This window comes from Peromyscus californicus, unplaced genomic scaffold, assembly GCF_007827085.1.
Source record: "Peromyscus californicus insignis strain IS unplaced genomic scaffold, ASM782708v3 Scaffold_23__1_contigs__length_62951481, whole genome shotgun sequence".
NCBI lineage: Eukaryota > Metazoa > Chordata > Mammalia > Rodentia > Cricetidae > Peromyscus > Peromyscus californicus.
The window spans coordinates 61,414,666-61,426,697 of NW_026294534.1; the positions used below are offsets into that span (position 1 = coordinate 61,414,666).

Sequence of the window (12,032 nt, forward strand, 5' to 3'; positions counted from 1 at the left end):
GGGGTGTGGAGTCCGGCAACTGGGGGGCGTTCCCCAGGGGAACAGGGAGAGCAGGTGGGGGACTTGCATCCCCCTAAGGAGTTGAGGACAGGTAGTCTAGTGTCCTGGAAAACAGGGCTGGTTTTTGAGGTGGAGGATGTTCCGATCCCCCAGACCACACAGGCCTCAAACACACCATCAGAGGACCTGAACAACTTTTATTTAAGGAGACTCTTGGAGGACCCTGGGTCACCAAAGTCATTACTCCAACCGTATCCACAGTGGGGTACACCCAAGCTGACCATCATGCGGACCAGATCTGTGGCTGTGGAAGCTCACTGTGCTTGCCCCAGCCCCTAGTGATGTTTCTCCGGTTCCCCTGAAGCGAGTACAGAGGAGTTGGGGCGAGCCTGCGGGTCTGCAAGAGGCAGGAGGATGGCTTGCTCTTAGAGTTTATCCGGCAGGGCCTGAGAGCAGAAAAGAGACCACACTAAGCCTGGATCCCTCTCTGTGCCTTGGTTGATCATGCAGTAAAGTGCTTGGCCTGAGGCTGGTATGCAGTAGGTGCTCATACATGCTAAGTAAGTGGTGAGAGGAGAGCTCCGATTTGAGCAACCTGAGGGCGGGAGGCGCTCTGTAGACTGCCCAGCCCACACCCACCAGGACCCTCTTACCTCTCGCCGTGCCCCGTCTGCCCGAGGGCAGGATGCCCTCGTCCTGTGCTTGGAAAGAAGAGCGCAGTGTTGTGGAGGCTGCACACCCGGTGCCTGTCCTCGACTCCCGCGCCCCCGCGCGGACCTCCCCCGCTTTCCTACCTGGTTTCGAGTCTTGTGTGACTTCTGCATCCAAGCACGCCACTGGTCGTAGAGGCGGAAGCTGAGGTTCGAGCAGTACGCGTGCTTCTTGAGCCAGCCGAGGAACTGCTTGAGCTCGCGCCGCACCGGGCCCGAGCTGGGCTCGCCGCCCCGCGGCTCGCACACCCCGCCGCCCGGGCCCGGGCGCTCTAAAGAGAGTGGAGAGCAGTGTCGGGGCGCAGCCGGTAGGGGGCGCACGCGGGCGCAGCCGCGGCCTCCCCTACCAGACCTGCGGCGGCGGGCAAGTTGGAAAGGGTGTCAGGTGTGGACCCGGGCATCACCCAGCGGGATGGCGATGGAGACGGGCAAGGAGGACCAAGTTAGTGGGGGGCAAAACCGGGTATTCGGTCGGAAAGGAAAACAATGGAAACTAGGTGAGACCAGACAAAGAACGGGAAGGCAGAGCCTGGGCTGCGCCCCCAGTCACTGGGAGAGAGGGTCCCTCCCCCGAGCATGGTGGCACAAGCTTGTCATGCTAGCACTGGCAATCTGAGGCAGGATCGCTGCGAGGTCAAAGCCAGTTTGGGTTACCTGCGACTTTCCAGAGAGAGGGAGAGCCAGAGGGGGCAGGGTGGGGGCGCTGGCTGGATGGCTGGCTGGCTGGCGATTGTGCTTGCCACCAGCCCTGGGCCACCAGCCCTGGCCCCACACGGCGGGGGAAGCCTACTCACAGTTCTCATCTGACCTCCACATGTGTGCCGTGGCACGCAGGCTCACGAAGCACACACACCAGACAAAAACAAGTGATCTTAAAAGTTGTTTAATTATACGAGTGTAAAAAAAGAAAAGGCTCTGAGAAAATGGGTGACAGAAATTGAGGGAGACAGCAAGCACAGCTCAAGGGGCAGGTCCCCAAGATAAGCCTGAGAAAATGATCGGGTGTGACACGGAGTGGGCTGGGAGGGCCAGGTGGAGGCCGGCCCCGGGTCCAACCCCCAGGCGCAGCCATCCCCCAGCAGGCCAGCGGATAAGGACATCGGCTTCACGTCATAAATAAAGCTGGGGACTCGCTGACAGGCCCTGGCACGGCCTCGGCCCCCGCAGCCCCTGCTTGCCTCCCCCCGCACCCTACCCCCGGCCTCCCGGGTCTCCCGGGCGGACGCAGCCGCCTCCTGGCTCCCGCGCAAGAATCGCAGGTGCTGGGCACGAGCGAGGGCCAAAGCTCCAGGCTCGGCCCCTCCCGACTGCCTTCGCTCCCGCCCAGCCCAGAACCTGGAGGGGCCCGGATGGGGGCTGGAGAGCTTGCAAGCGCTGGTTCTGACCCTCTCTTCCTCTAGGACTCTCTCCGGGACTCAGTTTCCCCATTATCTCATCATCACCAAACTGAGCGTATGTGTCTGTGTGAGTTCAGTTTCCGTGTCCTCATGAGGGAAAAAGCATTCTTTCCCTCTTGGGGGACCGATGGAAGGGGCTAGGGAATGGGGGCCTCCTCAACTGCCTGCAAATACTAAGGGGGGCACTAGCCTTGGACAGATAGGGAAACTGTGGTCAGACATTTCAGGCAACATGTTTCATAGAAGGGAATGCATGTCCAGGAGCTCAGAAAGTCTGCAGGGCAAACAAGTGGACCTCAAGCCCTCCCGTCTTGAGAAAGGGACTCAAAAAAGTGGGGGCTCATGCCTGGTTTCTGAGCACTCAGGAAGCTGAGGCAAGGAGATTCCAAACATTAAGGCAGCCAAGGCTACCTTATATCAAGGGCGGGAGGGGTGGCTAGCAGTAGAGACCCCACGTGGAAGACACAAGGCACTGTGGTCTCAGTGTGGGACAAAAGGTGTAGTAGTTTTCAGTTTTCTTACAATAGGTCACATTGTTGCTTCCCACCCCTCGCCAAGCTAAATGACAGGCTAAATAGAGTCCGGAGCCACAAGTGTGACATGGCCAGTCTCAAGAGTGTGGTGGTGGTTGCCTATCATCCCAGCACTCTGTCTGGAAGCTGAGACAGGAGAATCAGGAGTTCGAGGCCAGCCTGGGCTACCTGAGATCCTGTCTCAAAAAGAAAGAGAGAGACAGGCTGGAATGGGGTTCCCGTGGGGCCAGCCAGCCCTGGAGAGGTGCTCACCACTTCGAGGGGTGGAGGCAGCGGTGGGGTGGCTCCACTCGCTCCAGATTCCCGCCTTTTTTGATCCGTAGATCCCGAATGGGTTACAACGCACTTGGACAAAATATACAGTGCCGGGCTTCAGGCCCGCTAGGCGGCAGGAGGTCTGGTTGCTGACGTCATCCACCACCTGCACGGTGAGGGAGGAGTCAGATGCGGGGGGCGGGGTCAGGGGCGGGTCCGGGGCGGGACGGGCACCTTCCAGTCCACGCTGTCCTCCACTCGGTAGCGGATCTGGTACTTGGCTTGGAAGAGGAAGTCCTTGAGAGCAGGTGGTGAGACCCAGCGGACGCTCAGCTGGTCCTCCAGGCCCCCAACACGGCTCACGTGCACGTCGGGTGGGGGGTCCGTGGTCACTGAGGGTGGAGCAGGCCTGGTCACTGGAGATGTCTCTTTTGTTGTTTTTGAGAAAAGGCCTCACTGTGTAGTCCTGGCTGGCCTGGAGCTGGCTATGCGGATCAGGCTGGCCTTGAACTCACAGAGATCCTTCTGCCTCTGCCTCCCCAAATACTGGGATTAAAGGCTTGCAATAGTGGGCCCAGCCCTGAGGACAATGCTTGGTGAGAATTGTCTGGAGACAGATCCTCCCAGTGATGTGATCCAGGCTGCAGTGGCTCCTGGGACGCCTGCCTACATTTGCCAGACCGCCCCCCGCCCCCACACACACCTGCTGTCTATTCACCCAGGCCTGGTAGACCACTGTCACTTAATATTCCAGAAACAGCCAGCAGCAGTTAGAGTGAGCTGATAACACCGTTACTGTCTCTGATGGAAGACACACAATCCTATCCTCAGGGGCACAGAGCAGCAACCTGTCCAGCTGGGGCTGGAGCTTAGAGGCAGAGGTCTCACTAAACAGGAGTACGCATCGCCCTGCACCCATGAGCATCGCCCTGCACCCATGAGCATCGCCCTGCACCCATGAGCATCGCCCTGCCCCTGTGAGCATCATCACCCTGCCCCTGTGAGCATCATCACCCTGTCCCTGTGAGCATCACCACCCTGTCCCTGTGAGCATCGCCCTGCCCCTGTGAGCATCACCCTGCCCCTGTGAGCATCACCCTGCCCCTGTGAGCATCACCCTGCCCCTGTGAGCATCACCCTGCCCCTGTGAGCATCACCCTGCCCCTGTGAGCATCATCACCCTGCACCTGTGAGCATCACCCTGTACCTGTGAGCATCACCCTGCCCCTGTGAGCATCACCCTGCCCCTGTGAGCATCACCCTGTACCTGTGAGCATCACCCTGTACCTGTGAGCATCACCCTGCACCTGTGAGCATCACCCTGTACCTGTGAGCATCACCCTGCCCCTGTGAGCATCACCCTGCCCCTGTGAGCATCACCCTGTACCTGTGAGCATCACCCTGCCCCTGTGAGCATCACCCTGCCCCTGTGAGCATCACCCTGCCCCTGTGAGCATCACCCTGCCCCTGTGAGCATCACCCTGTACCTGTGAGCATCACCCTGTACCTGTGAGCATCACCCTGCACCTGTGAGCATCACCCTGTACCTGTGAGCATCACCCTGCCCCTGTGAGCATCACCCTGCCCCTGTGAGCATCACCCTGCCCCTGTGAGCATCATCACCCTGCACCTGTGAGCATCACCCTGTACCTGTGAGCATCACCCTGCACCTGTGAGGCCCTGAGTCCCACTCCAAGTATCAAGTCTCTAGCTGACTGCTAAAGCTATTGTCTGTGTTTTGAGCCAGGGTCTCACTATGTAGCCCAGGCTGACCTCGGCAATTGTGATCTTCCTGCCTGGGCCTCCTGAGCACCAGGATGACAAGCATTACCATATTTCACCCCACCCCAGGCTGCTGTTTGGCTCCATCCAAAGGTACCCCACCTCATGTCCACTTCTGCTGCCCTGCACATTGCCAAGAGCTTCCATGGGGCAGCTCTGCCAGCCACGGGGCACAATTGACGGTCAGATGGCACTTCAGGATGCCAAAAAGAGAAGAGTGGACTAGGGGTGTGGGAACAAGCCAGGAGCACCCAGGAACCCTTCTGCGGGACCGTGAAGAGAGTACAAGCTGATCTCTCCCGGAGTCCTCAGTGAGGCACTGAAAGGGTTAAATGGCCCAGGCTGCTCTGGGCTGGGAACACCCTAATTAGATTAGGCCCAATTCTGCTCAGGGATCATCCACTTCCTGCCTCCCACCCTCACCCCCCAGCTCCAGGCCTCGGCTTCCTGGGGCGCCTCCCGACCTGGGCGCCCTCTCCTGGATCCCCCAGGACTCCCTCCTGAACACCTGGGCTGCTGAGGGGAGAGCAATAAGGCCAGGTGTTTTCTGAAGAGTGGGGGGATCTTGATTGTCTTGGGGGGAAGGTCTTTCCATTGAGTTGTGGACACCCGCCATCTTGCAACTACCATGGCTGGGGGGCAGATCCCTAGAAGAACCTACGAGTTCCAGGGGAAGGTCCTATTGCGTCTGGGACAGAAACCGGGTGGACACTGGGGGCTCACCCACGTCCAGGACATCCAATGTGAGCACATCAGATCGAGCTGAGCCCAGACGATTTGTGGCTTCCACCCAGATCTCATAGGGAGTGAAGAGGGCCAGGTCTTTGGGTATGTGGCAGGAGTGAGGACCCACAGTGTGGTATTCCTCACATGTGTTGTCCTGACCATACCACCTGTGGAGGCAGGAGAGTCCCCTTTTAGTCCTTAGACCCAGTTTCTGCAGCCCCAGAGTTTCAACAGGAACATATTTGATCAGAGAAGGCAAGTATCTGCCTGAAGTCACACAGCAAGGCTGGGCTGGGCACCAACCTCAGCTTGTACTTGAGGGAGTAGTTGGTGTGTAAGAATGTCTCCCCATGTGCACCCGGTGTCCAGCGGCAAGTGAGATCCTTCATGTTCCGGGACCAGCAGCTGATGTTGAAAGGCTTCTCAGGGGGAACTGTGAGGGAAAAGGTGACAGAGCTTTTCAGAAGCAGCTGGGTACACACGGAAGAGTGGAGTCACAGCTGTCCCCAGAGCTACAGTGCCTGTCCTGGGTGTGACCATGCCAGCATGCAAGCTCATTTCCAACCCAGCCTGCCTATGGCTCCGCCCCATAACAGAGGGCCCATATTCTACTCTCCAAACCTGTCATTTCTCCCAAAGACCTAGCCCTGGGTGTCCTGGGGCCCCACTTACGGCCAACGTAGAGGCAGGAGCCAGCCAGAATGCTGCCATCCCGGGCATGACACACCAGATTGTCCCCTGACTGCTGCCTGGATCCATTGAGGTTGGCCAGGGCCAGAGCCAGGGTGGAGGTGTTGAGTAAGTGGGATAGCTCTGAGGGCAGGCGGCGCCCATTGAGGGTCCAGTAGAGACCCTCGGCGGTGGTCCCAGGTGTGTCTCCGTATAGAGAGCAGGTAGCTTGCAGAGAGGAGCCTATGAGAAGCGTGGGGTCCTGGGGACTGATCACAGCTGTGTCTAGGGTCAAAGAGAGACACTTGTCAGGCATGGGATGGAACCACCACAAGCCCCTAATCCTCTTGAACATCCAGGGATCTGGAAGTCTTGAGGAGGTGCTAATTGTCATCCATTTTACAGATAAACAGAATCAATGAGGCTTAAGTACCCATTGCAGCCAAGGCAATGGAGTCAAGGCCAAAGCCAGCTGAGACACCACAGCCCAGCACCGTCCCAGTCCCAGCCAGGAGAGCACCGATTGCCCATCACTGCAGCTCTTGGAGGTGGGGGCAGGGGAGTCAGAAGTGCACAGTGAGTTTGTGCCCACCAGAGCTACAGGACACCCTATCTCAAGAATCAACCAAGAGCCGGGCGGTGGTGGTGCACGCCTTTAATCCCAGCACTCGGGAGGCAGAGCCAGGTGGATCTCTGTGAGTTCGAGGCCAACCTGGGCTACAGAGTGAGTTCCAGGAAAGGCGCAAAGCTACACAGAGAAACCCTGTCTCGAAAAACAAAAACAAACAAAAAACCAAAAACAAACAAACAAACAAAAAAAAAGAATCAACCAAGAATTAATCAGGGGCCAGTGAAATGGCTCAGTGGGTAAAGGTGATTGCTGCTAAGCCTGAGGACCTGAGTTTGAACCTAGGACTTATATTGTAGAGGAAAGAGAACCGACTCCCACAAGCTGTCCTCTGGCTTTTACATGCTGTGACATACATATATATACACCAGCACAAAATACATTTTGGGATTTTTTGCAGGGAGGGTGAGGAGAACTGGGTCTCACTATGTATCCTTGGCTGGCCTGAAACTGGAACTCACTATGTAGAGCAGGCTGGCCTCGAACTCACAGGCCATCTGTCTGCCTCTGCTTCCTGAAAGCTAGGGTTAAAAGTGTGCACTTCTGCAGGGCGGTGGTGGCACTCGCCTTTAATCCCAGCACTTGGGAGGCAGAGGCGGACAGATCTCTGAGTCTGAGGCCAGCCTGGTCTACAGAATGAGTTCCAGGACAGCCAGGGCTACACAGAGAAACCCTGTCTTGAAAGACCAAAAAAAAAAAAGTACCTCCATGCCACATGAAAACATCAAAAATAAATAAATTTTTAAAAAGTTAGTCATGAATGCCCACTCAGATCTAAGTAAGTCTTTTCTGTTAATTGATTACAGCTCCCTGTGTGTACCATAATGCACTGTGGACGTCAGCTGGCTGGGGTTGGTCCTCTCCTCCCACCATGTGGTCCCACTGGTGGAACTCACGTCAGGAGGCACACGCCTTCACCCTCTGAGCCATCTCACCAGCCCATGAGACTTTTTTCCTCCTTTCTTTTGGAGACAAGGTCTCACTAGGCACACTAGGCTGTCTTCAGACTTGCCACCCTCCTCACCCCCCTGCCCCAGCCTCCAGAGTTCTGGGATCACACATGAACACCCAACTTGGCCTGGCTCCCTGCTCCTCCTCCTCCTCCTTTCTCTGACACCCCAACTCTCACGTATGTGCCACGAGAACGTGGGCGCGTCTAGATAGGAAAGCCCTGGCCTGGCACATGTCTGTACCTGACTCGGGTCCCACACTCGCTGTCACCAGAGCTGGCCCAACCCCACTCCCAAGCACCCTCTGACTCCATCTTCCCGTCTTCCTAATCCACGGGGTAGAGAGAGGACTGACTCCCCAGGGCCACTGTGATGCCACTAAGGAAGTGACCTCAGCCCTGTTGTGACGAACCCTGGGACAACCAGCCTCTCTGCTGGCCTGCCCTCCCTTAGGGTGGCCCATAGCTGTCCTACTCACAGGCTGGGACTTCAGGGGGACATCAAAGCCTCAGGGATGGGAAGGGGAACATATTCCAAGCCCTTCTGACTCAGTTTCCCCTCCTGGCCAGTGGCCATCCTGATATCGGCCACACAGGATGGTTGGAGGTGTGAGGGAAGTTTCACAGGGAGCCCCCTAAGGCTGGTAAGCCAGGCTGTCCCGGGCTTCAAATGTTCCCAGCTTGTCTGGAAACCTAGCTCCATTCACTTCTCTGAGACTACTTCTTCACCCAGGGTAGGAAGACTCATTCACTCATTCACTCATTCACTCATTCAGAGCCTACAGTGGGCCAGGTACTGAGGTCACCAGGGGAATGAAAATACAACAAAATGCTTTTCCTCGCTGGCTGTGGTGGCGCACACCTTTAATCCCAACACTGGAGAGGCAGAGGCAGGCGGATCTCTGAGTTCCAGGCCAGCCTGCTCTACAGAGCGAGTTCTGAGACAGCCAGGGCTACCCAGAGAAACCTTGTCTTGAAAGACCCCAAAAAATAACAATAAAGTCACAGAAATAGAAAAGAGAGAGGGGAGGAAGGAGGAAGAGAAGAAAAAGTACAGCTGGGACTGTAGCCTTGTGTGCTTGAGGCCCTGGGACCAGAGTTAAGTAAGCAAGAGGCAAAGGCAGGTGAGTCAGTAGCCACACTTGGCAAGGAGGCCTGTGTGTGCAAAGGCCCTGTGGCAGAAGTGAGGGCAAAGGTCAGCAAAGACTGCAGGGCTCTCAACACTCAGGGAGGGACACTGACTGCCGGGTTGGGTGGGGGGGCAGAGGGGATGAGACTTGGGTTTTTACAAAGGGTTCCCCAAGTGGCTGGGAGCGGGCTGCACTGATCACCATCACTACCCCCACCACCCCCAGGCTCCTGGTAAGCTAAACTGAGGCCCTGGACGGTCCCTCATGCCCCACACGGGTGAGGTGACACGGCCCGGCTCTGCAGGATTTCTCCCGGGCAAACTCGGCCTTGGGAGGAGGCGGGTCTTGCTGGAGCTTGTGATCACAGTTGCATTTGGGGCTTGGCCCAGGGCTCGGCGGAGGTCTCGGCGTCCGTGCGAAGGAGCCGATGGAGCAGGCCAGCGCGGAGGAGGCGGGGGCCAGGGGGCCGCCCCGGAGGTCCCAGGCAGCCAGCCGCCCGCTAATTCAGAATTCCTTCGGCATGAACTGGGACGTGCCAGCGTCTGTACCCTGGCCCACCCACCGCTTCCTGCCCGGGCGCCCCCCTCAGCAGGGTGGGAGGCACTGCCCCGACCCGGGACCCCACGGTCTGCACTCCGGGGCGATGCTCACACCCCTCTGTTCCTCCCTGGCCTTTGTCTGGCCAGGAAGGGGACTCTCTGGGGGGTCCTGGCGGGGGTACTGCCCTTTTACCACACCCGCCTGGCCTGGATTCGCCGGCAGCTGCAGCTGCCCTTCGGGGCTGGGGGGGGGGGGGGGGCGAGGAGCAAGGCCAAGCCAGCCTGGACAGGACAGCCCAAGTTTCTCCTCAGGACAACTGGGTGCAGCCCCCCAGCAGTACTCAGGACACCTGGCATCCCCTTCCCAGATCCTCCATAAAACAGGGAAGACGTCTCCAGTCTGAGAACAGGGGCGAAGCATAGGCCTGGCACCCTGGAGCACTAGGGCAAGAGGACTCCAGCCTACTCCTTGGCTTCCACGAACAATGGGCCAAGGCCACTGGGGACTGGGGCGCACACATGCCAAGCTTGGCAGAGGAGCAGCCGGCTGCAGCCCCCTAACCCTGGAGAGGGAGACACCCTCCTTCCTTCCCTCTTCCCCTCCTTTCCCTCACAAAGCTGGGGCCTAAACAAGCGTCTTTCCCCTTTCCCAATGCGGAGTTGCTGCCGTTATTAAAAAGAACACCATGTGTTTTAAAAGGGAAAAGTGTGAGATTCCCTGAAAGGCCAGCGGGAAGGTGGCCTCCATCCCAGCCGTCCCCCAGGGGTCTCCATGTCCTGTTCCGCTGGTACCTGCACACACTTTTACGACCCACCGGCCGGCCGGTCAGGTGTTAAGGCACACCGTAAGTACAAACAGATTGCAGAGGTGTGAGAAGTTCTTATTTAATTTCTCTCCCCCTTAAAGGAAAAAACACGCGCCACCCCCACCCCCACCCGGCCACCTTCGCCTGTTGCTCTGCAGCCCGCCCAGAAACAAAGCTTAGCGCTATTGGTGGCATTCAAAGACTACCCACGACCTGGCAGAGACACCAGCTCCCTAGAAAGGTCCAGGGTTGTCACCCCATCACCTGCCCAGAAGCCTTGGGCAAGCTACAGTGTGGATCCGTTATTGGGGGGGGGGGGGCGGTGTCCACAGCCAAACATCACAGGCTACTAGCCCCGGAGCAGCAGCGCAGCGTGGTGCCCCAGCGGGGTGGCCTGTGTCCTCCGATGGGATACAGAGAGTAAGAAGTCGTCCAGCGCACTCGGCCAAAGGCATGCCCCAGTGTTGCCTCCCCTGTGGAATGAATGTGGGACCAGGAGTGCGTGCGTGCGTGCGTGTGTGAGTGTGTGTGTGTGTGAGTGTGTGTGTGTGTGTGTATGTGTCGAGGATGGAATGCGAGCGCCGCGATGGTGTGCGAATACGCATCTGGGCTGCAGCGCGCGTCGGAGGGCAGGGTGACGGGACACAAGCCAGCGGGGTTCTTTTGTGTGTCTTTGGGTGTGTCCCAGAGAGGGTCTGGATGTGGAGACCGTATCCTGGCGGGGAGCGGGGAGTAGGGTAAGCGTTGGGTGATGGGGCCCAAGGCCAGGAGTTCCTCCAGGGACAGTGGGGTTCTCTCGGCAGCTGAGCCCCATTGGGTGCCCCTTACACAATGAAGTCTGGGCCCGCGGTGCCCCGACACGCTGGCTCTCGCTCCTTCTCATCGAGATGAGATTTCAGTTGCTGGAGGCTTTCAACCCAGCGCAGCCTGAATGAGGCTGGTTGTGAGCCCCACCGGTGGAGGGGACTTCGAGGATCCCAAAGCGTGGGGTCTGTGGCAGGGGGGGAGGGGGCGGCGTCGGCCCCGCGGAGAGGCACGTCCCGGGGGACCCCCCTGGGCCGCACGCCAGGCGGTCAGAGCAGGGGGGCCCCGATACAGCCCCACCCTCCCCGCGGGGTTCATTTCATGGGGGAGGGGACCCCACTCCGTGCCAACACCCAACCCAAAGCACCCAAGCGTGCGCCCCCGGCCCGTGAGGCGTCCCTTACGCTCTGTGATCCAGGACGCAGACGTGTGCTCCCCGAGGCGTCCCAGAACCCTGAAGAGGGTTCCGGGACACTACGATGTCCCTCCAAACGAGCCTGGCCGGATGGCCTCGCAAAGGCGACCCAGGTAAGAAGGCCTCGGGCACATACCGGGTACTCTTGGGCCACTGGGTGGTGGCACCGTGCGCCCCGCAGGTGAGGGCGCCCCGAGGGCCGCCTTCCTTTGTTCCCGGGCTGTCCAGGTGGCGCTCGCGCCCCCTCTTCCCTCCCCCGCGGCTGCCCCCCGGGGCGCCCGATCCTGGCTTCCCAGGGGAGGTGGGAAGCAGGGCGCACGGTACTCACGGGCTCCCGATCCGCCCCGAGGCACCCCGAGGACACAGAGCAACAGAGGCGACCACAGCGAGGACAGCGGCCTCGGCGGCCGCCGCGCAGATTGGGCGGCGGGGCCCGGGCGACCGGCGGGCATGGGGGTGGCGCGCAGCGGGCGGTGACTGCAACCCCGGGATGGGGCAGGGGAGACTCTGCGGGGTGCAGATTAGGGTTCGGGGCTGTCCGCAGGTCGCTGGGCGCGGACTGCGAAGGCCGGAGCAAGTCTGAGCAGCCGAAATTGACAAGGCGCTAATGCGCCGCTCGCCCCGCCCGGCCCCGCCCCCGGCCCGGCCCCTGGGGGGGGGGGAATCGCGGGCCCCGCACCGTCCTTCCC

The 12,032-nt window shown here is 59.3% G+C and overlaps 1 protein-coding gene across 2 annotated transcripts; it reads right to left on the minus strand.

Moving 5' to 3' along the window:
- Positions 1-177: 177 nt before the first annotated feature.
- Positions 178-11,987, minus strand: Crlf1 (cytokine receptor like factor 1). Of its 2 annotated transcripts, none has more exons than XM_052752630.1 (9): positions 11,672-11,987; positions 6,076-6,357; positions 5,707-5,836; positions 5,401-5,570; positions 3,130-3,287; positions 2,893-3,061; positions 795-982; positions 654-696; positions 178-446 (listed from the first exon to the last, which is right to left on the minus strand). In XM_052752630.1, exons 1-9 carry the CDS (start codon positions 11,793-11,795, stop codon positions 433-435), a joined length of 1,278 nt encoding a protein of 425 aa, XP_052608590.1. In that variant the 5' UTR covers positions 11,796-11,987; the 3' UTR covers positions 178-432. The 2 variants fall into 2 exon arrangements, with proteins under 2 accessions (XP_052608590.1, XP_052608589.1); XM_052752629.1 differs by having other exon boundaries at positions 654-701.
- Positions 11,988-12,032: the final 45 nt, after the last annotated feature.